The following is a 21,752-nucleotide window of genomic DNA, read 5'->3' as shown; positions in this document are numbered from 1 at the left end:
AGCAGCACGAGTCCGGGAGCCGACAGGTGACAGTGGCCCAAGAGTCCGTGCCCGGATAGATGGGTACACAACACATGGTGTCTGCTTATGAGAGAATATCATTCAGCCTCAAGAAGGAAGGGTAGTCTTTAAAAAAAAGTTGCGAATCCTTTTGTTTTTTATTGGTTTTACTGAGACAGAATTGACATATCCCCTCGCGTGAGGTTAAGGCACACGGCGCGATGACTTCATGTATGCGTGTTATAAAATGATTAGCAAAATAAGGTGGGTTACACCTCCGTCCCCTCACATAGTGGTCGTGTGTGTGTGTGTGTGTGTGTGTGTGTGTGTGTGCACGTGCAGAGAGAATTTCTAAGACCTACTCTGTTAGCAACTTTTCAGTATACGAGACGGAATTAAGCATATAGTCCTCATGCTGGGCATTAGATCTCCAGGACTTGCTCATCTTCTAACTGCGATTTTGTCCCCTTGGACAAACATGTCCCCCTACTTCCCCCACTCCCAGGGCCTGGCTCCCACACATCTACTCTCTGGTTCGATGAGTTGGATGCTTTGAGATCCCACATATGAGCGGAATCAGGCACCGTTAGTCCTTGTGTCTAGCTCATTTCACTTAGCATTGTGAAGCAGATTCTGACACGTGTTCCAACAGGGACGAACCTTGAGGATGTTGCGCTAAATGAAATAAGCCAGACGCAAAAGAGGAAATACCGTCTGATTCCACCTGCACCTAGAGGAGCTCGTGAGACGTAAAAAGGCAGGTGGCTAGTGGGCTTGGGCCTTTGGGGCACCGTTTGCCAACCCCTGAACTAGTTCGACAACTAGTTGGGAGGCAGAACAGAGAGGGTATGGGATTCATTCATTCATCCATTCACTCATTCATTCATTCCGAAGGGTGAGAGTGTCTGCAGGCCCTCTGGGCAAAGGCTCCTCAGGGAAGAAAACAAAGGGAAAAATCAGTTAAGCTGGAGAGTAGCTAACAAGGCTGGACTGCGCCACGATCGGGGCTGCGGAACAAGGAAGGAGCCTGCTCGGGCCGCCCTGCCGGCTGAGTTTTCCGAGTAATTGAGGGAGGAACCCCACAGGAGAGTTAGGCTGGTGGGCAGCACAGGAGGCCCGAACATGCCCAGCAGCCAACGGGGAGTGCGGGTCTCGTAACCGGAGCAGACACGAATTGGCTGTTGCCACCTGCACAGCTTCTCTGCTGGGAGGGCACCTTCCTCCACACCCCTTCCCTTCCCTCCCCTCCCCGCCCCTTCCCCTCTGTTCCCCCCACCCCTTCCCCTCCCCCTCCCTTCCCCACATCCTTTCCCTTCTCCCTCCCTCTCCCTGCTTCAGCACCCCTCCAAGTGGGAACCCAAAGGGACGTCCGTCTCAGCTGCACAATGAAAGAGGTTAGCGCAGGAGGGCAAAGTAGCCCCTTGCAAATTGAAAACCCGACCCGGTACGTGAATTCACTGCCCGGGCTCTGACCCCCTCCTGGCTCCCTCTTTCCTACCACATCACAGGTGTGGCCTGACCCCACAATCTTCCCCAACCTAACCCCACGGGCCACCCCACCTGAGCCCGTGCCCAGCCAGGCCAGGGACACCGAAGGATCACCGGGGGTGCATGTGCAGGTGACGGAGGCAGGCCCCCCATTTCATAGGAGCCCTGTGGTCACCTGCCGGTCAAGGCAAGAGTGGGCTGTCTGGGCCAGACCCTCTCTCCCCGCCCCCAGCACCCCAGGCAGCCACGTCCCCATGGGTGAGCGCGGTGGGAGGGAAACCCAGACCTCTCTGTAACCCTGGCACTGTGACCACAGCAGAGTGAGTGAGGCCCAGGGGAGAGAAGGAGCGAGCAACTCGTTTACGTGTCTGGTGCACTCCTCAGTGTTCAGGCTGCACTGGAGCCTCGGAGCCGTCCTGTGGCCTCTCTCTCCGGGGTCAGGGTTCAGCCGGCCTCCCAGGGCAGGCTCGGTCCACTCTGCATTGAGCCTGAGTGTTCACTGAGCCCCTCTGAGCCCTCTGAGCCCCGGAGACCAACAAGTGGCTGGAGCGGGTCGTCGCACTGGGGCTTCCACACATAGGGTGCAGCTGGGAGGTGCTATGGATGCCGGGAGCTAAGGCAGGAGGAGAGCCAGACCCGACAGAAATGAGGCAGCAGGAAGAGTCAGGGAAGGGGCCCTGCCAGGGGAAGGGGGGAGGTGACCCAGACACGGCCGGGGCCAGATGAGGAAACCGGGTGTCATTCTTTACCGCACAGGGGAGCGGGACGGGGGTGCTAGGCAGGGCTGACACAAGTCGATGCCCATCCCCACAGGATCCCCGAGGGCCTCCATGCCGCGTAATCCAGAGGCAAGAAGGGAGAAGGGTAGATCTCAGAGGTGGACCCAGGGTATAGATCCCAAGTCCAGATCCCAGGGTAGATCCAGGATAGATCCCCAGGGGGGATCCTAGGTGTGCTGCTGGGCCGAGCAGGGAAATAACAACAAACAATTAAGGATGCCTCCCAAGTTACCGGCTTGAGCAAGGGGTGAGACAGAGGCTCCGTTACCAAGGTGGGCAGGAAAATGGGAACTCGGCACTGAGACACAGACAGGCTCCCTGAGAGGGGCCAGCACATCCGAGTCAGCTGGGTTTGCCTCCTGGCTCAACCGCTCACCAGCCTTGGCCCCCAGCTGACGCGTGGGCTCCCATACCCACCCCCAAAGGGTTGGGGTGAAGCGTGAGGAGCCATGGTAGGAGCCCAGCCCGGCTGCCCGAGCCTGGTGCTCAGGGATAGTAGCAATTCCGGGCAGTGACGGATGCTTCTGGAGACACCTGGTCTGCTGCCTCTGGGCTGAGGGCCATGGGGCCCAAGCCCTCCCCGGGCCACGTGCAGGCCCTGGTGGGGACCCAGCATGCACTGAGACCAGGGAGCCAGGACAAGGGCAAGTTCTCTCCAGCCCTCTACCCTTCCTCGGCCTCACCACAGTGACCGGCCCTCCTCCCGGCCCCGGGAGTGTGTGCCTGGAATCCAGAGAGCAGCCCTGGGGCAGGACTCACAGAGAAGCAAGCCCCCCATCTGCCAGAGGGGGCCTGGTCTCTCAGCTTGGGCTCAAATGTGCTACTGAGTCCTGCCCAGCTGACGGCAGCCCAGGGCCCCCTTCCATTTTAAGGGGCGACACCCCACTCAGCAAGGGTAGGCAAATAGGACCAACCCCCCTCCCTTGACCCCTCCTACACCCATGAGCCCAGCCCAAGGTCGCACTGGCAGTGTGACCTCCTAAGTGAATGGGGTCTTTTCTCCCTAAGCTGCTGTCCAGCGTGATGCAGCCTGGTCTCCCGCCCACATCAGGCTCCGTGAGCTGGAAAACCTCGAACAAACCATTGCTTCCTGCCAAGCCTCACTTTCTTCGTCTGTACAATGGAACCCTTCTCTGCTCAGAGACTACAAATGTGAAAACGCTCCCTGGGGTCAGAGGGCCTGGAAGCTGGTCAGCACACGGGCCATGCAGGCCTGGAGGCACCCTAGGCAGGGCCTCGAGCCAAGCCCCTTGCCCCTCTGTGCGGGGAATAAGGCCTCTCTGGAGAAGTGTCTCCAGTGTCATTTAATCCAGGGCAGGGGCCACGCCCTCTCTGAAGACCAGGACCCTTGGGATAGCCATCCCTCTCCCCAGGGCCCACAGGGGGAGGCAGGGCGTGGGGAACGTGGCGAGCGGCCGCCACTCGGCTCCCCAGTGATCGCTCCCACGTGGGGGCCAGGGCCACCAGGGCTTCTGATCTGTCATGACAAGTCGGACCTTGCAATTCTCCTGTGCCATCATCGCTCATTTTTTCCAGCACCGCACGGGCCATGTTCAGTCCACGAGCCAGTGTGGCGCCCACAGTGGTTCTCACAGAGCAGTGGAGGTAGGACCCCGGGCTCAGGGGTGGCCTGCAGGGCACCGCGCCTCCTGTCTGAGCATCAGCACCAGCTCCCGCCACCAGGCCCGAGGGCAGCGCTTTATCATCTGGAATGAGTTCTCCTGGCAGGAAGGTAACACGTCAGGTCCAGACATGAGCTGAGCAGCTTGCTATAAAAAGCCTGCGTGAGGCCCAGTCCCCAAGTGTCACCTGCCTTCTGCCCTGACACTTCCTGGAGGGGACTCCTGCAGCAGCTTGGTCTACACATTGAGACTGGGGACCACCTGGCCTTGTCCGTGGTGCTCCTCCGTGCCTGCACCCCAGGCATGTGGCGCTGTCGCCTTCCTGGGGCCACGAGGACTCCTCTGCGGATGGGAGTCTGATGGCCCAGAGAGGGAGGGGGTGACTGCGTTCGGACGCAACGCTCCCCGCATCTGGATGCACCCACCCGCGTAACACTGCCTGCAGGGGCTGCCCCCTCAGGTGCCCTGGATGCCTCCAATGGAAACGGACTTTATCCGGCCGGTCGGCCCGGGAAGCGCTTACCAGTGCGAGCGCAGCACGTTCAGGAGCAAAATGGCAGCACCCAGGGAGTAGCAGGCCAGGTAGGGGGATCGGAAGACCTTGCTCAGCTTGCGGGTTCTCTGTTCCCATCTCGCCACCTAAACGGTGCAGAGGAGAGAATAAGGCAACATAAGATGTTCACTGGGGAGAATCCCGGGGCCGAGGGGGAAGCGGGGAGCAGGTCTCTCTGTGCTCTAAAGCTCTGGAGCCCCCATTCCAAGGAGGGAGAATTGCACGCAGCGGCTGCGTGTGGATCTCAGCCCGTCTGGACGGACCACAAGGGCCTTCTGGAAGCACACAACAAACCCATCGAGCAGCAAAACCAGACCTGGATCAGAAGATGCACGCCAGCCAGAGCAGGGCTCTGACCAGCCTCTGGGCCTCGCTCCAGACCCAGCGTCCCGCCACACACATTCCCGACAGTCTCGGCACATGACACGGAAACAGAGAAGGAGCAGCCGGACAGAGACACACACAGGAGCTGGCGAACGAAGGGAGGCTGAGGGGGGATCACAGACCCAGCGCCTACGCCCCGCCTGCAGGGCGCTCTCACCCCTGGGGCAACCCGCACCCTCACCTCTGCTTCCCCAGCGCCCCCTGAGGCACAGACTTGCGAGTCTTTAATTTTAGCCACAGAATCCTTATTGTAGTTTTTCAAACGGATCCTATCTAGACTCTCAACTTTCAACAGCTAACAGCGGAGTGCAATGAACAGACGGCTCTGCTTGTCTCCAGGACCCCAGCCTCCTTCCGCACACATGCTGCCATTGGACTTCCATTGCACCTGCTGCCCGGTGGGGGGTCGGGGGGGGCACGGGGGCGGTGCAAAAAGGCAAATACACAGCAGGGGATGCTGCAGGGGAAGTGGCTGGGAGTCAAGGTGGTTGGTCTCTGGTTATGTGAGCCGGTCACCCACCTGGGCCCTGAATGTGTGTGTGTGTGTGTGTGTGTGTGTGTGTGTGTGTGTGACATATGGAGGGTCTTGAAGGTCCAGGGGGCCCTCTGTGGTCCTGGGATCCTACAGGAGGACCAGATCCTGGGGGCTGGTGGGGCCATTATCTCCATCACGGCCTCAGCAATGACTCTGTCTGCTGCCCAGTTCCACTTCCCAAACGAATCTGTCTTTCCCGGCAACTAATCAGTGAGACAGTGACTAGCAGATCAAGGCCACTGACTCTCTGACTCTCTCCCTAGAGGAGGTGGCTCCTGTCCTCAGATTTCCTGGGTGGTAGAGGGCTAGAGGGAGAGGGTGTAGGCTGGAGTTTACGGGAAGGAGGTAAGTGAGGTGGTTCCTGGGCCTTCCCCTCGATTGCAGATCCACTGTTGCCATCACTATTCAATTCTCCCAGAAGATAAACAAACCCTTTGTCCGGCTCCAGGCAGGCGGCCTCTGCTGACCCCACGGGAAGCTGGGGCCTCATTCGGAAAGGAAGGGTTGAGCGCTCAAGGGGCTGCGAGTGCACCACTCAGTGCCCTGCAGATGGCCACGGGGGGGCGCGGGGTCAGACTTCATACTTCTCATGGCCATTTCGAGATTTTTAAAAACATTTTCTGTGATAAAACTCAAAGTGCTTTTCAGTTGTACAACCATCACCGGGGTCAAATTCCACAACACGTCCATCACCCCACACCGAAACCCTGTACCCATTAGCTATCACTCTGCACCCCCTTCTCCAGCCCCTGGCAACCACGAATCTACTTTCTGTATCTGTGGATTTACCTCTTCTGGAGGTTTCACATAAACAGAACCTTGCGACCTTTTGTGCCTGGCTTACTTCACTTAGCATAATGTTTTTGAGGCTCATCCACGTTGTGGCATGTGACTTCGTGACCGAATGATATCCCCTTGTGTGGACAGACCACATTGGGTTCATCCACTCAGCAGGGGATGGACATTTGGGTTGTTTCTGCCCTTTGGCCACTATGGATAACACTGCTGTGAAGATGCATGCAGCAGTTGGTGTGGACGTGCGTTTTCACTTCTCTCGGGTGCGTATCTGGGAGTGGAATCCCTGGGTCATAGGGTAAATCTATTTTTGACTCGCTAAGGAGCTTCCAGAATGTTTTCCTCAGCAGCTGTACCATGTTGCATTTCCACCAGCAGTGTGTAAGCGTTCCGATTCTCCACGTTCTCACCAACACTTGCTATTTTCCATTTAAAAAAAACTGTAGCCATTCTCGGGGCGCCTGGGTGGCGCAGTCGGTTAAGCGTCCGACTTCAGCCAGGTCACGATCTCGCGGTCCGTGAGTTCGAGCCCCGCGTCAGGCTCCGGGCTGATGGCTCGGAGCCTGGAGCCTGTTTCCGATTCTGTGTCTCCCTCTCTCTCTGCCCCTCCCCCGTTCATGCTGTCTCTCTCTGTCCCAAAAATAAATAAAAAACGTTGACAAAAAAAATTTTTTAAATAAATAAATAAATAAATAAATAAATAAAAAATAAAAAAACTGTAGCCATTCTAGTGGCATGAAAGTCACACCATTTGAAATCCCCGCAAACAATGATAACATTGAACACCCACAGGCCGTTTGTGTGTCTTCTTTGGAGAAAAGTCTGTGCAAGTCCTTTGCCATTCTTTCTATTGGGTTGATTATCTTTTTGTTGATGAGCTGTACGAGCTCTTTATATACTCTGGATACCAGCCCTTTATCAGATACGTGATTCACAAATATTTTCTTCCATTCTGTAGTCTTCCCTTGCTTTATAATGTCCTTTTTTTTTTTAGTTAAAAAATTTTTTTTAAGTTTATTATTGAGAGACAGAGAGAGACAGAGCATGAGCATGGGAGGGGCGGAGAGGGGAGGAGACACAGAATCCGAAGCAGGTTCCAGGCTCTGAGCGGTCAGCACACAGCCCGACGCGGGGCTCAAACTCACAAACTGCGAGATCATCGCCTGAGCTGAAGTCGGACGCTTAACTGACTGAGCCAGACAGGCGCCCCTATAATGTTCTCTTATGCACAAAAGACTTTTATGTTGACAAAGCACTTCGCCTTGTAGGATTCAACCCAGCTCAACCAACTGACGTGTGCTCAGCACTGCACCAAGTACAGCCGTGGCTCAAAGACTCAGTAAACTGCCAGGCCGGCCCTCAGGAAGCTCAGAGTCTCCCAAGATAGCAATATGGAGTAGAGTTTCCATCTGTGTGCCTGATCCCATAGAACGAAATCCAGCCAGGCAGATTTGCACTAAATCCAGAGGGTGTCTGGGGTGGTCAGACTTCAAGACAGGTTGTGCGGCCTGCACAGGGTTCCTGCTGAAGGTCCCCCTGGAAGACACGGTCACCCTCCAAAGCAGCCGACCAAGGGGCACAGACCAAGGGGTAAAGAGAAGCCCTTTCGGCGTGACTGCCTGGCGGAAAAGTGGACGGAGGTGTCCTTGGCCAGAGGAAGCAGCCTGGCATCAAACATGAACTCCAGGGGCGCCTGGGTGGCTCAGTCGGTTAAGCGTCCGGCTTTGGCTCAGGTCACGATCTCGCGGTCCGCGAGTTCGAGCCCCGCGTCGGGCTCTGGGCTGATGGCTCAGAGCCTGGAGCCTGCTTCCGATTCTGTGTTTCCCTCTCTCTCTCTTCCCTTCCCCCGTTCATGCTGTGTCTCTCTCTGTCTCAAAAATAAATAAACATTAAAAAAAAAAAAACAAAAAAAACATGAACTCCAGACTCAAGCCACAAGGGTGGGCAGGACACCCAGGCAGAGGGAGCTCTGGTGGGAGGAGGAGGGCTGGTGACCATCCCAGAACCCTGGGGAATGCCAAGAGGCTAATGATAAAAATCACAATAACCATGAATTCAAGCATCTCACAATTTTGAGTGCTTTTCCTTGAGCTCGCTTAACCCCCAAAATGAGCCTGCGGTGGGTGATATATGGTCCATTTACCTATGAGGAAGCCACGGCTTCCCACTGGTGGGGTCACACAGCCAGAAAGAGGAGCAGCAGAATGACCCCTTGGGCTCCTTGTATCCAGGGAAGGCCCCTCTCTCCACCCTTCCAGTTAGCCAGCTGTGGTTCAAATCTGCGATCTTTGGCACATCCGTTCCTTGTATGCGATTTTTAAGTTTACCGCTTTAAAGGCCATTGATTTTTTTCCTCCCGGTCGATGGGATTATGCTTCCAAAAGGCCATGGAAATCTGTTAGAAATTACATAAGGGGTCACGTACTTCTAGCTGAGGGGCTTGTGACCCTCCCAGCAAGCCCAGTCTGGAAAGTGCTAGACGGGGAATCGGGAACACTGCATGCTAGACTCAGAACTGCCCAGCGTGTTCTCCATGCTCGGGGAGGCGTTTCTCTCTCGGGAGCTGTTTGTCCAGCTGCAAAAGGAGGATGGAAGTGGCAGCAGGTGGCATTCTGTGCTCCTGGGGATGGCTCTGCCTCCCAGAAACCCGCCACCCACCGTACGGATTGCACAGACACAGCGTGGGCCACTGGCACATCCTACCGTGCAAAGGGACGCTTGTCATCGGCCATACGCTGAGCAAAAGGAGCCAGATGCAAAAGAGTGCCTTCTGCCTAATTCCATTTACACGAGGTTCTAGACCAGGCGGAACCCGCTCTAGTGACAGATGTCAGAGCGGTGGTTGCTGGGGCTGGGGGCTGGGGCTTGGGATGAGGGCTGGGGACTGGGGGCTGGGGGCTGGGGGCTGGGCACTGAGGCCACGTGGGGGTGCTGGACTGGAGGAGAGGGCGTGTGGGGAAGGGAATGTTCTATACCTTGATCAGAGTGGTGGTTACACAGGCACACCCCTTGGTCAAGACTCAAGTTGTACACCTGAAATGAGTGCATTTTAGAGTATGTATACTATACCTCCATAGAGCCGCTTTTAAAAAATCCAATCCTTGTTGAATCTGAGCTCTAGGGTCAGACGAGAATGGCTGTCAGTGTCACATACCCTGGCAGACTCTTCTACGTGTGACACCACGGGGTCCTGAGTTCAGCTTCTAAAGGAGGGGCCTTTTGGGCTGCCTGGGTGGCTCAGTGGGTTAAGTGTCCACTTTCGGCTCAGGTCATGATCTCGCGGTCCGTGAGTTTGAGCCCCGCGTCGGGCTCTGTGCTGACCGCTCGGAGCCTGGAGGCTGCTTTGGATTCTGTGTCTCCCTCTCTCTCTGCCCCTTCCCTATGCATGCGTTCTCTCCTCTCTCTCTCTCTCTCTCTCTCTCTCTCAAAAATAAATAAACATTTAAAAAAATAATAATAAAGGAGGGGACGCTCCCCTGTTTCTGTGGGGCTCACTGGATGTGTCCAGGATGCACAACGGACCCCGGCCCAGAGCCCACACTCCTCACTTCTATAACCATAGCACCCTCCTGGGTGACCAGGAAGAGGGTCCATTCTTCAGCCCTGCAAACTGAGGGCTGGGAAGGGCCTAGATGAGTACTCAGGCTTCTGGACTCCCAGGCTGGACCCTCTGCCAGGCCTTGGCTCTTCTGGGGATGATGGGACGTCTTTCCTCCGAAGGCCCTTTGGGGACCACATGGCCACCTCTGATCTCCCAGGTGGCCCTCCACACCCGCCCCTTCACCTGGGGAACGGTGGGGTAATAAATGTGCTTTCTGAGCAATCTAATAACCAAAAGTGGCAGACCCCGGGACCAGGCAATGTGGGAAAGAGGAAACGAGGAGTCCTATGAATAACTACTATCTGCCTTTCGGTCAGCCTGTGTTAGATTGGGCTGTTATTTCAAGGCAATCAATAAATCAGCAGCCAGTGGCCTTGCTGAAGCCAAGGTTAATTTGCCTCCCTGCCTGGCCACCCCACCTTCCCTTCCTCGGGCGCCCAGCTGCACACTTCATCCAATTAAGAGGCCGGAAGCAGTCAGCGCAGCTCGACTGCAGGGGGCTGGACGCCAGGGGCCGAGCTGTAGAATGACGCAGGTCACTGTCCCGCGGGCTGGACCGGTGGGCGTAGGCACAGGAGGCAGAATGACCAAACGCTCTGCTGTCACCGTTCCTGGCGTTGCTTGTCTTCTAGATTTCCAGAATCCCCCAAATGGAGATGGGCGTTCCCAGCCCTCCCCTAGTCTATGCCCACGTTCCCTCCTCCTGAAGTTGCCAGATAAACACAGGGCCCCCCAGGTAAATCTGAATTTCAGATAAACGGCAAATAATCTGTAGCATCGGTTGTCCCAAATGTTGCCTTTGCTGTTTACCTAAAACCCAAACTGAACTGGGGCTCTGTGCTTGTGTTTGCCACATTTGGCAACCCTGCCTCTCCCACACCCCTGAGCAAGGGTCACCAGGCTCAGCTCTGTAACGGGGAAGCCTTCCAAAGTGTTGATTCATTTTCTGTTTTTTTTTTTGCAAATGTGTCCCGCAGGCTCTGTGCCGGGGCAGAAGAAACAGGACGTGGGTGGGTGGAGCAAGAATGGAAGGGGATGGAAATCCAGGGACACAAGTCACAATTCCTGACCCCCCCCCCCCGCCCCCAGCCGGCTGTGCGTCTGCAGGCAAATCGCGGCTCTACCTTAACCGACTCAGCTGTGAAGTACAAAAAATAAGGTAGTAAATCCCTTCTCCACCTCCCAGGATGGTGGGCAGACCAGAGCATGGATGAAAGCATGCCAGCCCTATAGCCTCATCCGGGTGGAAGAGACTGTCTCTCCCTTGTGTCTCTGGCCCCCGGAACAAGCTTGGCATCTTTTATACTCCTGCGCCCCACCCCCTCCCCCCCACCGATGGTGCTGATGACGATGCTGGGTCTGGCCTGAAAGGAGGCAGCTCCAAAGTCTGTCCCCAGAAGTGAGCACCCGTACCTCCCCATAGGGTGTACGCTTCTTTCTGCCACTTTCCGGGGCTCCGTTCTCGGTATCCCTTGCAGCAGCATCCGGTGGCTCAGACAGAGGTTGCAACTGGCAGCCCAAGAAGCGTTTGGGTCAAACTCACAGAACTTTAAAAACCTGTGACCCAACAACAGGTCACCATGCAGAGTTTTCCCGTTAAAAGCCCGGCATCCGGTCTGAGGTGAAAAATCTGGACAAGGAGGCCACGGCGGGCCTGCCCGCGCACAGCAACCCTTCGAGAGGCTGCGCGGCCTACTTCCGGGCAGATGGGGCGGGCGTGGCGGTCCGGGGCGCGGCGGGCTGCATGCAGGTGAGCTGCGGGCCGCTGGCAGCCTGCGCGTGTGTGGGCAGAGTTACACAAGGCGCACGCCAGGGCCGTGGCTGTGTGTGTTGCCCACGCGCCAGGACTCCTCGCACGGCCTCCAGCAGGCACACCACGGTGACTTCAGACGTCAGGCCTCCAGCGCGTAAGCCCGGCCCGCCGTGTGCCCCTGAGAATGACGGCCCTCTTAGCTGCAAAGATAACCCTCATCGGCGTCCACAGGGAAGGAGAACTCTGCTTTCAGCAAGTCCCCGAGACAATGTGATGTGTTTCAGCCAGGAGCCACAGCATCGCACGGCAACGTGTCCCTCCCGCTCGGACCCAAAGCCTGCTGGGTTTAAGGCCCAGGGAGCAGAGGCGCGAGCGTGGAAGTAGGAACGTCAGTGACTCTCGACCTGGAAGTCCTGTGTGTGTAAACCATCAAGGTCGTTGCCAAGCTCAGCAGGCCTGAGAGCCACGGGCTCTTTACAGACCGCGTGCCCCTGAGCCACTCCCTCCGCTTGAAATATGAAGAGTGGCTACCACAGAGAGTTGTGAGATTATAGAAGATCTCCATGATTGCTCTGCCCGGGGCCAGATAAGAATGCGTCCTCGGGAGATCCTTACTCGGGAATGCTGGCAGGCCAGTGGCACCTGCTAGAACCAGGGGGTGCCAGGACCTGCCAAGCATCCTGTGACTGTCTGAGTATCTCACTGGGAACACAGTGGGTGTGGGTGACAACAGCTGAGAAGATGGGCTGTGGCCACAAGGGATAGAGAGAGGGACATCTGGGATGTGTTTTCAATTTTTTTTTTAACGTTTATGTATTTTTTTTGAGACAGAGAGAGACAGAGCATGAACGGGGGAGGGTCAGAGAGAGGGAGACAGAATCCGAAACAGGCTCCAGGCTCCGAGCGGTCAGCACACAGCCCGATGCGGGGCTCAAACTCGCGGACCGCGAGATCGTGACCTGAGCCGAAGTCGGCCGCTTAACCGGCTGAGCCACCCAGGCGCCCCTGGGATGTGTTTTCAGACAGACCAGGGCAAGTCTCCAGCTCTGGAAGGCTATGAGAAGCATCCTTCAGGAGCACCTGGTGGCTCAGTTGGTTGAGCGTCCGACTGTTGATTTCGACTCAGGTTATGTATGATCCCAGGGTTGTGGGATCGACCCCCACGTCAGGCTGAGCATGGAGTCTGCTTAAGACTCTCTCTCTCCCTCTTTCTCTCTCTCTCTCTCTCTCTCTCTCTCCCCCTGTGCCCCTCCCCAGCTCGTGCACTCAGGCACCTGTACGTACTCTCTCTCTCTAAAAGAAAAGAATAAAAGAAATATCCTTCCACTCAATCCGCCCACCTATCCACACACCCACCCCCATCCATCATCTACTCCTTCACGCCTCCATCTACCAATTCATCCAAATTGACTGGGGATCTACTATAGACCAGATGTGGTGTTAGACAGTAGAATGTTTTGAAGTGAAAACGGGGAGAAAGCCATACAAAGTCATTCATAACAAATGGTGCCTGTTTTCGTGTAAAATGTGTAATTTCATAATGATAATTAAAGCCAAGGATGCCTCAGTCACTGAAAGCACCAGCACCTGCCCCCCCCCCCTTCCTCTGGGAGTCCACAGACAAAAGCAAGGGCCATGGGAGGAGACTCTCAGCGTCCACGCTGGGGCCTCGAGAGCCATCTCTCCGACTTGATGAGGACCTTTTCTGGACACATACCTGCCTCTCAAATTTCCTACATGTCCTTGCAGTGAGGGCCCCTGAGGGTGGATTTTTGAAATACACCATTTGAGGTGAGATAGAGGCTTTTTCACTAGATGACCAACCGTTAAGCATTCATCATGGCGGCCAACGGGACAGGACACCGGCGAAAAGCATCGGGTTCTGGGTTCAAACACGAGCGAGGGCAGATCACATTCCCTCTCTCTGCCTCAGTTTCCTGACCTGCACGGTGGAGCTGTGCACGATCACATAATACACTATCGCACAGCATTGCTGTGAGGATGAAGTGAGTTAATGCACACAGAACGTTTGGAGCACACGTCTGGAGCGTGGCAAACTTTCAGATGTTAGCAATGCTGTTTGTTTTCATTCTGATGTGGGCGGGTGGGGAGTTGAAAGACCTAAAGAAGGCCTGGCTGTCGGCCTGACAGGCCACCACCATGCAGATGAAGAAAGGCTGATGGCTCAGTCAGTTGAGCCAAATGTCCCAGATCATCCCAGCCACAACCAGGACCTTCTCATACCTCTGAACTCCTGGCACATGCTCACTGAGGAAGTTCGGGCCTGGCTTAACCGTCCGAATGGCATCCCACCTCTCTCTGTACCTAGTGTTGTGTCCGGCACAGAAAGGACCCCAGTGACCACTGGGGTTCGTGAATGATGAATGCGTGAACGTACGAAAGCTCAGAGGCCTTCAAGCCAACATGACTGGTGAGCAGCTTCTCTGACCTTCTCTCTGACCTGCTTCTGCCCGTCCTATAGACGGACTCCGTGGGGCCCACACAGGCGGTTCCATCTAAAACTGAGCAAGGGCGGGGCGCCTGGGTGGCACAGTCGGTTAAGCGTCAGACTCTTGATCTCGGCTCAGGCCATGATCTCACGGTTCATGAGTTCGAGCCCTGCGTCACTCAGCGATGATGGTGTGGAGCCGGCTTGGGATTCTCCTTCTCTCTGCCCTTCCCCACCTTGTTCTCGTTCTCTCTCCTTCTCTCTCAAAATAAATAAACAAACTTAAGTAGAAATGAGCAAGGGCTTGGAAGGGCCAGGAGGGACAGGAAGCCACTGACTGGAAGCTGGTTGGGGGGGGGGGGGGGGGGAGGGGGGGAGGGTCCATGAAGAGGGGAGGGTCCAAAGGCCCTGGAGGAAGGCAAGGCTGCCCAGCCCCAGGGAGCCCTGGGCTGCTCACATCTGCCCTTCCCTGACACCCAGCTCTACCTGGTCCTTTAGGTGCACACAGCCCTGGCTCCTTTGTGAGCCCCACCCCCATCTGACCAGAGCACCCTCTCAGTCCTTGGAACCCTAAGCCTGGGCCAGCCACCCTTCCACGACACAGAACCAGCGGCACAGGGTCGCATCCAATGGCTTCCATAGCTACATGCCCTTTCAGTGCTGCCCACAACCTCATGCAGTCATTACCTGCTCACTGGACACTGCCTACCGGCTTCTTCAGTGAATAAATCAATTCCGAGGTACATCCGGGACTTTCCCCCTTGCAGTGAATTCACTTCTGGACTTGACTGCCTGAGAGAGGGTCCCCGAGCCATACTCTGGAAGGCGGGGCACAAAGCTTTTTATTAACCTGACACTGGCCGCCCACCCCCAGGCAACCTGCAAAATTTCAACCCAGCAGCACGACCGTCACATCTGAGGGGCCCGTGGCACACAGAAGTTCTCCTGCCTGAGCGTGAGACCATTTAACGTTTTATAAAAACAAAGCAATCACTAAAAATCAAAAAACAAAATAAAGGGACCTAATTATATATGAAATTGTTTTCAAGCAATTTAAAACAGTATTTTGGGGGTGCCTGGTTGGCTCCGTTGGTTAAGCGTCTGACTTAGGCTCAGGTCATGATCTCATGGTTTGCGAGTTCAAGCCCCGCATTGGGCTCTATGCTGACGGCTCAGAGCCTGGAGCCTCCTTCAGTTTCTGTGTCTCCCTCACTCTCTGCCCCTCCATGACTCATGCTGTCTCTATATCTCTCATAAATAAATAAACTTAAAAAAAAATTTAGAGAAAACATAGTATTTTGACCAATCCTCCCTCATGCAATAAAATAGCCTGAGGACAAAAAGCCCCAGAAAGAAACTCTAAACTGCATCCAGTAAACATATTGTTAGCAATAATATAGGTATTGTTATTTTGACTATATATAAATTATGTTAACATATTTAGGAGCCAGACTTCCCCTATAAGAGAAGAGATACAAAAATAAAATCTCCAAAGTTAAGCAAAAACTTTCAGAGTAGGAATGCCAGTATGAACTTATGATTTATTTCTTTCTAAAAAATTCATTTTTCCTAGCTTGATCCACAAAACACGCCTCTCCATTTGCAATGAGCACCTGTAGCATCCAGATTGTGGTCTCTAAATATCATTTTCCACTAAAAGTCACCAGAGCTTCTTGGTTCAAAGGCCAATTCCAAGTCTATAATAGGAAACGTACAAGATGTTGAATGTGGGAATAGAAACTGACAAAGACGCATGCAGAAATGTCAGAACACTGACGAAAACTTCAAGTTGAAATATGTCAAATATATGCACACACACACACACACACACACACAGAAATCATCAATCTCTTTGGAGCTTACTAGGACACTGACACAGTATTCTGAAACTTGGTTTTTAAAAGGGGAAAAATTAAGCATTCATCCTGCCGTTGCTAAGTGCGCTTCATTTCAGGGTAACCAAATCACTGATGAGGAAAAGTTTCTATGTACAGAAGAATCACAGCTAATAAATGCAAGAAGAGTGACAGGATGAAAACACCACCATTTTGCAACTCCTAAATGAGATAAGGACCCAGGTGACATGCAATACAACGAAAACCATCAGGAAACATGGGGGGTCTTGACAGTGGAGGGCCAGGATGACCTCTGGAATCCACTGGCCAATCTCTGTCACTCGAAGAGGGGCTCCCAGACATGATGCAACAGGAAGTGTGAGGCTCAACAGCAGGGCCATTAGTAGGGCAAATAGTCCAATACTGGCAGCTTCATGTATTTCAAACGAACATGCAGCACATTCTATAAAGGATCCTCTAGATCTATCCATTTATAGGAAAGAACATGTTAAAGCAGAAGAACATGTTAAAAAGCATCACAAAGATATAATCACCCAAACCCAGAAAAGTCTGCTGGACAAATGACTCCGTTTCTTCAATAAATGAATGACATAGAAAGAAGGGATGGGATACTACTCTAGATTATAAGGGATTTAAGAACGCAACCAAATGCAAGGTAGTTCTTATTCGGATCCCCATTCTAACACACCAATTGTAAAGAGATACTTTTAAGACAATCAGAGAAATCTGAACATGGGATGAGTATTACATAATATTAAGATATTATAGGTGTCCTCTCTACTTCCAGTCAAGATGGGTGGAGTTTAGCCTCTCACATGAAACAACCAAAAAACAGATAAATACACAATAGATTTCCAGACACCAGACATGAAGGAATGAAGGACACTGATTTAAACTCAACCACATCAATAATCACATTAAATGTTAATGGCCTAAACATCACAATTAAAGACAGATCATCGGATTGGGGGGGGGGGGGGGGGAGGAAGCAAGATCTAACTATATGCTGGCTACAAGAAATATACTTTACTTATAAGGTTGAAAAGTAAAACCATGGTACGAGAGACACCAGGCTCACACTGGTCAAAAGAAAGCTGGAGTGTTAAGTTATTTTCAGGTGTACAATTCTGTCCATTACTCGGTGCCTGTCACAACGTGTTAATTATACTGGAATTTTTAAAATAAGCAAATAGATCATTTTTTAAAAGAAAGTCAGCATATTATATTAATATCAGACAAAGTAAGTTTCAGGGCAAACATTCATACCAGGATAAAGAAGATTTCGTCAGAATGAACCAAGAGGACATAACAGTATGTTCTAGGCCCACAATGGAATTAACTAGAAATTAATTACATAAAGATCTCTAAAAAAAATTCCCAAACGTTTAGAAACTAAGTAGCACATTTCCAAAAAAGCACATGGGAAAAACAAGAAACCAAGAGGGAAATTAGAAAGATTTTTGAACTGAATGAAAATAAAAACCGACCATAACAAACCCTGTGGGACAGCACTACAGCTGCACTTGGGTCAAATTTATAGCACCGAACATCTCTATCAGAAAGAGAAGAGGGGCACCTGGGTGACTCAGTCGGTTAAGCGTCCAATTCTTGATTTTGGCTCAAGTCATGATCTCATGGTTCATGAGTTCAAGCCCTGCATCGGGCTCTGTGCTGACAGTGCGGATCCTGCTTGGGATTCTCTCTCTCTTTCTCTCTCTCTCCCTCTCTCTCTGCCCCTCCCCTATATGTGCTCTCTCTCTCTCTCAAAATAAATCAATACACTTAAAAAAAAATTTTTTTAAAGAAAGAGAACAAAGTCTGAAATCATTAGTCTCAACCACCTTAAGAAACTAGACAAAGGAGAGAAAATAGAAACCACGTCAGTGTAATTTTGGAGTGGAAATCAATGAAATAGAAATTAGAAAAACATTAGAGAAAAGTCAGTGAAACGAAGCAGGTTTCCTGTGAAGACCAATAAAACCTCGATCCAGACTGATGGAGAAAAAAGAAGACACAAATGATCAATAGAATGAGAGAGATGACATCACGACAGAGTCTGCAGATGTTAAAAGGGAAATAAAGGAACATGTGAACAGGTTTATACCAATAAGTTTGACAGCTTAGAAAAAAAATGCATATATTCCTTGAAAAACACAAATTACCAATGCTCACTCAAGAAAAAAAAGTATAGGGGCATCTGGGTGGCTCAGTCGGCTAAGTGTCCGACTTCAGCTCAGGTCATGATCTGCTGGTTTGTGAGTTCGAGCCACGAGTCGGGGTCTGGGCTGACAGCTCAGAGCCTGGAGCCTGTTTCGGATTCTGTCTCCATCTTTCTGTGCCCCTCCCCCGCTCATGCACTGTCTCTCTCTCTCTCTCTCTCTCTCTCTCGAATATAAATAAATAATTTTTTAAAAAAAGAAAAACAAAGTACATAAACTGACTGGCACTATACCCATCAAAAGAATAATACACCATGACCAAGTGGGATTTTTCCGAGGAATGAAAAGTTGGGTTGGCCATTGAAAATTGCACCAGTCAATGAAATCCACCACCACATACACCAAACAAACAAGAAAAACGTTATGATCACCTTCACAGATACAAAAGAGTGTTCGACAAAATCCAACACGTGTTCCCGACGAAAACTCGGGCACGCCAGGAACGTAAGGACTTCCGCGTCCTGACAAAGAGCCTCGACGCAAAGCCCACGGCTCACACCACGCTGAAAGCTTTCCCTTTAGATCAGGAACAAGACAAGACAGCCGTCTACTTCCGCCACCTACTCAACGCTGGACGGACGGTGTCAGCTAGCTCAATCGGAAAGGAAAGGAAATTTAAAAATCAGAAAGGAAGGAGTGAAACATCTTTCCCGGCAGACACGTGACCACCTATGAGGAAAAGCTGATAGGATCTATACACGGATGCAAGACAGGCACACTGAAGGTGGCAAGGCATTGCTAAGAGAATTTAAGGCACGCACACGTGGAGAGAGAGACACAGTGTCCCCAGGCCCAGAGGCTCGGTGTCGCTAAGAGGTCAGAGCTCTCCTCTGCTCTACGCCCCACCCCCACCCCACAAAATCCCAACAGCCTTCTTGTTGCAAATTGATACAACCTGACTGTAAATCAGATAGAAATGCAAAGGCCTTAGAACGGCCTAACCCGACCAGATTTCCAGTTGGATTATGAAGCAGCAGTAACCGAGACAGCGCGTGTAAAGACGGACGAATAGATCGCCGGCACAGAACAGAGCGTCTAGAAATAAACCCACGCATCTAAGGTCGACTGATCTGTGGCAAAGTGCAAAAGGCAACTGGGTGGGAAAAGGAGAGCGTTGCAACAGGCGGGCCTGGAAGTCACAGGCGAGAGTGAACTTCCAAGCGGAACTCAGACCTCAGGTACAAAAATGACCTCAAAATGGGTTATAAATCTAAACGTAAAACCCAAGGCTATAAAAGTTGTGGAGGGAAACGTACTAGAGAATCTTTATGACTTCTGGTTAAGGCAGTGATTTCTTAGGTTACAACAGGAAGCGTGATTCACGAAAGAAAAAAAGTCGCTAAACAGGACGCTAAGGGTGAGGTCCCTGGGGGGAGGGCCACCCCACCGTTCCCTCCAGGTCCGTGAGACTTTGGCACGGGTCTGGCTTAGCGAGTGGCTGCGGGTCCTGGAGTCCTCTCTCCCCACATGACCGCGGCGCCTAGGACACAGTCTCCCCTGTGTGGGACGAGCGCTCGGGAAGGTGGTGGACACTTGCTTTCCTGTCCCCTGCCGGTGACTCCACACAGCAGCCCTATGAGGGGTATACACCTGGATGCCTGGCCCCCGAGGGCCACAAACCCAGGAGTCACCTTCACGGCACCCTCTCCCCGACGTGGACTCCAAGCCTCTGTCCTTGGCTTCCCCTAAATACTTAAGCCAAGTCCAAAGTCCCCAGAGTTACCTGGGAGACAACCAGCACCCCTGGTCCCACGTGGGGGCCCAGGACACTTGTCACTCTCTGTCAAGAACTCGCACCCCAGGGGAGCCTGCGTGGTTCAATCGGTTCAACGTCTGACTTCAGTTCATGAGTTCGAGCCCCGAGTTGGGCTCTGTGCTGCCAGCTCGGAGCCTGGAGCCTGCTTCGGATTCTGTGTCTCCCTCTCTCTCTGTTCCTCCCCCACTGGTGCTCGCTCTCTCTCTCTCTCTCTCTCTCAAATAAATAAAGATTTAAAAAATTAAAAAAAAAGAATTTGAAGCAGGATCTTAAAGAGTTCATAATGTCATTCACAACAGCTAACACGTGGAAGCAACTCAAGGGGCCACTGACTGATGAGCGGATAAGGAAAATGTGGTATATCCATACAGTGGGATATTCATCATCCTTAAGGAAGAAAATTCTGCAATGCGCTACAACGTGGATGAACACGCTTGAGGACGTGATGCTAAGTGAATAAACCAGACCCAACAGGACAAACGCCATACGATTCCACTTATCTCAGGTACCTAGAATCGTCAAATTCAGGGACAGAAAGCAGAAGGGCGAACGTTTTTAATACCATGAACTGTACACCCAAAAAGCGGCGAAAATGGTAACCTTCCTGTTACGTGCATCTTAACGCAATTTTTTTTTCTTTTTTTTTTTTAATTTTTTTTTAACGTTTATTTATTTTGGAGACAGAGAGAGACAGAGCATGAACGGGGGAGGGTCAGAGAGAGGGGGAGACACAGAATCCGAAACAGGCTCCAGGCTCTGAGCTGTCAGCACAGAGCCCGATGCGGGGCTCGAACTCACCGACCTCGAGATCATGACCTGAGCCGAAGTCGGCCGCTTAACCGACTGAGCCACCCAGGCGCCCCTTAACGCAATTTTTTTTAATGTTTATTTTTGAGACAGACAGAGAGAGACAGAGTGCACATGGGGGAGGGGCACAGAGAGGGAGACACAGAATCTGAAGCAGGTTCCAGGCTCTGAGCTGTCAGCACAGAGCCCGATACGGGGCCAAAGTCAGACACTTAACCGACTGAGCCGCCCAGGCGCCCTGCCAGCTTAACACAATTTTTAAAAAGAGAGAGAAAAAAGATATTTAGAAAAAACGTTTTAAAAAAGAAGGAAGGAGAGAGGGAGTCCCTGGGGGCCAGCTCTGAGGTGAGAACCCTTGCTGCCTGCCTAGCTCCCATGACAAGAACTTGGAACAGCCCGGGGTTGGACAGCGACACTCTATTTGGCTACTTTTCCTGTTCCCGGGCCTTGGATCCTCTGCCTCCCCTAGTCCTGCTGCTGACAGCCCCAAGAGGGCAGACCCCATCCCTGCAGGTCCCCGGACCCCATGCCCTCAGGGTGACGAGGGCCAAATGCAGAAGTCACCTGGCCAGGGAAGGGCACGTCCACCCAAAACACCTGCCCTTCCCCACATCCAACCCCACTCGGGAGACGCAAGCCGCCCCAGGGACCAGCAGATGCCGGAGCCCTCTCCCTGCACTGGCCCCCAACGGGATCACTGTACAAATCACCACCTTCTGCCTCGTGGCCACCTCTCCCGCCCTGATATTTGTCTGGGGAAAGGGGGAAGTGGGAGGGAGGAAAGGAAAGCCCTGAGGCTCTGCCCCTCTGAGAAGCTGACAGCCTTCTGAAGGGCTGCAGCCCTGGCCCAGGGAGGGTGGGGAGGACGGACAACCTGGGTTCAAACCCGGACCCTGCAGTGGGACCTTGAACAAGGCACTCCACCCACTCCCATGGAGCCTGCTGCATTTGGGACATGGACGGGGCTGAGCGCTGGGCCCCTCCCGCCACCCTGCCTTCCAGGGGGCTTGGGCCACATTTGTTGACTTGGAAGACGGTCACACAGCCGTGACTTGGGTGGGACCTCATCCTGGCATCCAGTCTGCTCTCAGGAGGGGACAGCCTGGCTGCAGGAACCCATAGGGTAGCCCCCCCCCCACCCCCGTCTGATCTGCT

General features: G+C 53.0%; 1 protein-coding gene across 5 annotated transcripts in view; it reads right to left on the bottom strand.

Moving 5' to 3' along the window:
- Positions 1-21,752, bottom strand: part of PEMT (phosphatidylethanolamine N-methyltransferase) — an 85,059-nt gene that overhangs the window by 14,788 nt on the left and 48,519 nt on the right. For all 5 annotated transcript variants that reach the window (XR_009614443.2, XM_060647088.3, XM_060647084.2 and 2 more), the window contains one exon: positions 4,413-4,528. Coding sequence is in view for 4 of the 5 variants with exons in the window: in XM_060647088.3 (XP_060503071.1) it covers positions 4,413-4,528 (116 nt within the window). In the remaining variant the exon portion in view is untranslated. The remainder of the gene's footprint in view (positions 1-4,412; positions 4,529-21,752) is intronic.

The sequence above is a fragment of the Panthera onca genome, chromosome E1 (assembly GCF_046562875.1).
Source record: "Panthera onca isolate mPanOnc1 chromosome E1, mPanOnc1 haplotype 2, whole genome shotgun sequence".
Taxonomy (NCBI): domain Eukaryota; kingdom Metazoa; phylum Chordata; class Mammalia; order Carnivora; family Felidae; genus Panthera; species Panthera onca.
This window is presented reverse-complemented; position numbering and strand designations above follow the sequence as displayed.